General features: G+C 52.7%; 1 protein-coding gene across 1 annotated transcript in view; it reads left to right on the forward strand.

Annotated features, from left to right (window-relative positions):
* The window catches only part of PPP1R13L (protein phosphatase 1, regulatory subunit 13 like), a gene marked incomplete at its 5' end in the record, with an annotated part of 10,570 nt that overhangs the window by 1,739 nt on the left and 3,859 nt on the right, over positions 1-4,972 (forward strand). The window contains 4 exons of the mRNA XM_014537373.1: positions 3-163; positions 447-930; positions 2,030-2,484; positions 4,881-4,967. Of these exons, the coding sequence (XP_014392859.1) occupies positions 3-163; positions 447-930; positions 2,030-2,484; positions 4,881-4,967 (1,187 nt within the window). The remainder of the gene's footprint in view (positions 1-2; positions 164-446; positions 931-2,029; positions 2,485-4,880; positions 4,968-4,972) is intronic.

Raw genomic sequence — 4,972 nt, forward strand, 5'->3', positions numbered from 1 at the left:
AGCGGGGGGCGGGGTGGGGGGGGGGCAGCCGGAGAGGCGGCCCCCAGATCCTAATGACTCCCCCCTCGCAGGCCTGGACGCCTTCGGGAGGCCCTCCTCCCCGGGCCTGCAGCTGTTACCCTGGAGAGAGAGCAGCCTGGACGGGCTGGGGGCCACCGGCAAGGTGAGGGGCTGGAGCAGCTTGGGGAGGGGGCTGTCGGGCAAGGGCCGGGAGCGGGGTCAGGGCTAGTCTCCCCCTCCAGGCCGCGCCCCCATTTTCTGTGCCCTTCCCTCAAGCGCCTCCTTCTTTATCGTGGATTTCCAGTCCTTCCCTGTCCTCTTCCCCTCACTTTCTCCGGCTTCCCTCACCTCCTTCTCTCCCTTCTCATCGTTTGCTGCCCCCCCCTTCCCTTATCTTCCTCCCGCCTGAGCCCCTCTCCCTTCCCTCCTCCCCCCTTTCTCCCCAGGACAACCTCACCAGCGCCACCTTGCCCCGCAATTACAAGGTCTCCCCTCTGGCCAATGACAGGCGTTCTGACGTGGGCAGCTACCGCCGATCGCTGGGCTCCCCGGGGCCATCAGGCACTTTGCCGCGAAGCTGGCAGCCTGTCAGCCGCATCCCCATGCCTCCTTCCAACCCCCAGCCTCGGGGCGCCCCCCGCCAGCGCCCCATCCCCCTCAGCATGATCTTTAAGCTGCAGAACGCCTTCTGGGAGCATGGGGCCAGCAGAGCCATGTTCCCTGGCTCCCCCATCTTCTCCCGAGCTCCTCCGCCCAAGCTGCCCCCCCAGCCCCAAGCACCTCCCCAGCCCCAGCTACAGCCCCAGCCCCAGCCCCAACCACAGTCCCAGGTGCCCCCACAGCCCCAGTCACAACCACCATCCCAGCCTCAGCTCCAGCTTCAACCCCCTGCCCCAGTGCCCCAGTTCCCCCAACAGACGTGGAGTGAAGGTGAGTCAGCAATGGGGATTCCAGAGGGCTTGGTGAAGGGAGGGCCAATGGCTGGGGACCCGACCAGCAGAGGGAGCCATCGGGGCCCAACACCTGTTTTCAGAGCCTGTCCCTGCAGAGCAAGGCCAGATAAGCGTGGGAATTGGGGGAGCGGGGAGGGGGGTAGGGACAGACAGCAGGATGGTTAAGCATGGACTCTGGAGTCAGACAGCCTGGCTCCATGTCGAGTGACCTGAGCAAGTCACTTCACCTCTCTGAACCTCGATTTCCTTGAGCGTAAAAGGTGATGACAGAACCTGTCTTATATAAAGTCCTTAAACTAGGGCCTGATGTGTAGTAATCTTATAGCTATCATATTCGTTATAATCATTATTACTGTTTTCTGGTGTGAGACCAGTGCAGGGCCTGGAGTTGAGTAGATTGGGTTCTGAGCCTCTCTCCACCGCGGATGCTGTGAGATGCAGGATAAATCAGTTAACCTATCTGAGCTTCTATTTTCTCAGCTGTGAAGGGGGATTAATAATATCCGTTGCACAAGTTCTGTTGGGAATTCAGTGTATAATAATAATGTGTATAAAGTGATCATTATTGTTTCTGCCTGCTTTTAAAGCTCTGATAGAGAGGAATAAGGCAGTCAGAAGAGACCAGCAAGGCCAGGATTCTAGTCCCAGCAGGAGTTTTGCCCTGACATGCTAGGAGAAGAAATACTTAGATGCTTAGAACTTCACGTCTATCGTGATGGTAGGAGTACAGAGTCAGAACTGAGGTCGCAACCCAATTTTTTTTGTCACTGGGCAACTGATTTGCTGTCTCTGAGACTGAGTTTCCCTTCTGTAATAAGGAGGTGATAGACATGTCTACCTCACAGGATGGTGAGGTGAGAGTTCAGCAAGACAGGCATGTACAGCACCAGCTACGTGCTAAGTGCTTGATAAAGGGGAAATGGCATGACAGCCCAGGGAACAGGTAGCCCAGAGATCAAGGAACTGCCCTGAGGCCACACAGCAAATCAGGTGCTGCTTGCAGGGTTTGGAGGTTGTGGGGAGGGAGTCTTGGGGGTCTCCTGAGAACCCCTCTGATTTGCCTCTGTTCCTTCTAGGCGCCCCCAAAGCCCCTGCTGAGCTGGAGCCTGAACCAGAGCTGGAGGGGCTGCTGGCACCAGTGCTGGAGGCTGGCGACGCAGATGAAGGCCCTGTCACTCGGCCCCTCAGCCCCACGCGGCTGCAGCCAGCGTTGCCACCCGAGGCACAGTCGGTGCCCGAGCTGGAGGAGGTGGCACGGGTGCTGGCGGAGATTCCTCGTCCCCTCAAACGAAGGGGTTCCATGGAACAGAGCCCTGCTGTAGCCCTGCCCCCCACCCACAAGAAGCAGTACCAGCAGATCATCAGCCGCCTCTTCCATCGTCATAGTGGGCCCGGGGGGCCTGAGCCCGAGCTGTCCTCCATCTCTGAGGGACCTGAGGCCAGGGCAGGACCCCCGGCTCCTGCCCCACCAGCTCCCATACCACCCCCGGCCCCGCCCCAGAGCAGCCCACCAGAGCAGCTGCAGAGCATGGTGAGTAATTTGGAGGAAAGTGAGGTATATTAGCACCTGGGAGGTGCCCCTTCCCATTTAGAACAGAACTTGGGAATTGTGCCCATCACGTCTGCTGCATCCCATTGGCTAGGAACCCAGCTACAAGGGAGGCTGGGAAATGTAGTTTTTAATCTACTGTGCCCATGTTCAAAAGAAAGGAAGAACACATATGGAGCAACAACCAAACATCTTGGCCACCCAGACTTGCCCTGTTCCTCTCCAATACACCCCGCCCATACCAGGGCATCCTTTCAGGAATCCTGGAGTTTTGTTTATGGGGTTTTTTTTTAATTGATTTTAGAGAGAAACATTGATTTGTTGTTCCACCTATTTATGCATTCCTTGGTTGATTCTTTTTTTTTTTAAGAAGCCTGTCAAGTCTGTTTGTTTATTTGTTTTTAAGATATTTTTATTGATTTCAGAGAGGAAGGGAAAGGGAGAGAGAAATAGAAACATCAATGATGAGAGAGGACCATTGATAGGCTTCCTCCTGCACGCACCCTACTGGGGATCGAGCCTGCAACCCAGGCATGTGCCCTTGACAGAAATGGAACCAGGGAACCTTCAGTCCACAGGCCGACGCTCTACCCACTGAGCCAAACCGGCTAGGGCCTTGGTTGATTCTGATATGTTCCCTGACCATCGATTGAACCTGAAACCATGGCATATCGGGATGGCACTCTACCTGGCCAGGGCTAGGAATTGTGGAGTCTTCTAACCTGGAAATGACTGTGTCTTGGCAGACAGAGGTTTTATTCTGGGACTTGAAAAGCCTGTCTGAAGCAAGGCACTTTATTAACTCCCTGGTTGCCACACAGGCTCTTGTGTCTGCCTTCTGTCCTCTTATACCTCAACAAGCCCATGGCTAGAAATGGCCCGGCCAGCCCTGACTCAAAATGACTTCTTAGTTCAAGCCCATGGAGTCCTCTTAACTCTACTGGGACCTTCTTCCATTCAGATTTCCAAGAGCAAGTCTCTGGTTTCTGAGGCTGTGGCTGTTGTGGTTAAGTGTCAAATACCAGCTCCACAGCACTAACCGCTGTGCAACCTTAGGCAAGACACGTAGCCTCTCTGGGCTTGTCTTCTCTTCTGTAAAATGGGGATGAGAATAATCGTAGAGTTGCTATGAGGATAAAATATATTAACATATTGCTTAGAATAGTGCCTGGCACTTGACTGTTAACTGCTATTACTGCTATTATTTGGCCAGGGGATGACCTCCTGCTGATGTTGTCTAGTCTTTGCATCTTGGCTGGGATGGGGGGTGTGGTCATGTAAAACAGTCCTGATCGCTCAGTGTGGAGAGATGGAGGGGAACAATTCCCCAAGAAGTGGGGGCACCTCGAAATGCCTTCTCCCCGGTCCTCCTGAGGGTGGAGCCAAGAACTGTTGAGGCTTAGGATCTTGACATCATGAACGTAAAATGGCCCAGTTGCCTCATTGTAGAATCACAAAATCCTGGCCACAGAGAAACTTGAAGACTCACAGAATTCAATAATTCAACCCTGGAATCACAATCACAATTCCAGAATCTTAGAGCATCGAAGGTTTGAAGAATGGGATTTTAGACTTAAAAAGTAACACAGACCCTGTTCATTACTGATTTTTCCCCTTTTTATTAAATGTATTGGAGTGACACAGGTTAACAAAATTATACAGGTTTCAGGGGCATAGTTATTGTTTGTTTGTTTTTAATTGATTTTAGAGAGAGAAAGGGAGGGAGGAAAGGAGAGAGAGAGAGAAAACATTAACGTGAGAGAGAAACATTGGTAGGCTGCCTCCCATAAGTGCCCCCATGGGGGATCAAACCCACAACCTGGATATGTGCCCTGACCAGGAATCAAACCTGCGGTGTATTGGATGGCTGCTCCAACCAACTGAACCATGTGGGCCAGGGCTAATTTCTGATTCTTAAAGTCCCTAAAACTGAAAATTAAAAGACTTGTCATTTGAATCATAAAGTCACAGATTAGTGCACTAATATGTTGTTATACAGATTTATATTTTAAATGAATATTTCCACTAGAAAGGAATACCCAAACACCATTGAAACTTAAGGAAATAGATAAGACTAAAGAGGCCAAAATCAGTCAGGCCCGCGTGGCTCAGTAGTTGAGCATCAACTTAGGAACTAGGAGGTTCAATGCCCGTCAGGGCACTTGCCCGGCCGGGGCGTGCAGGAGGCAGCTGATGGATGATTCTCATCATTGATGTTTCTATCTCTCTCCCTCTCCCTTCCTCTCTGAAATCAATTAAAAAATATTTTTTTAAAAAGAGGCCCAAATCACAGCACTCAGAGAGAACCCTGACTTTGGTTTTGAGCATTTCCTTCCCAATCTTTGGAAGTCACTGAAGCCCCCCACCCTGTCGCCCAGGAGATGCGCTCGGTGCTGCGGAAGGCGGGCTCTCCGCGCAAGGCCCGCCGCGCGCGTCTCAACCCACTGGTGCTGCTGCTGGACGCGGCGCT

Source organism: Myotis brandtii, unplaced genomic scaffold, assembly GCF_000412655.1.
Source record: "Myotis brandtii unplaced genomic scaffold, ASM41265v1 scaffold1774, whole genome shotgun sequence".
NCBI classification, from domain to species: domain Eukaryota; kingdom Metazoa; phylum Chordata; class Mammalia; order Chiroptera; family Vespertilionidae; genus Myotis; species Myotis brandtii.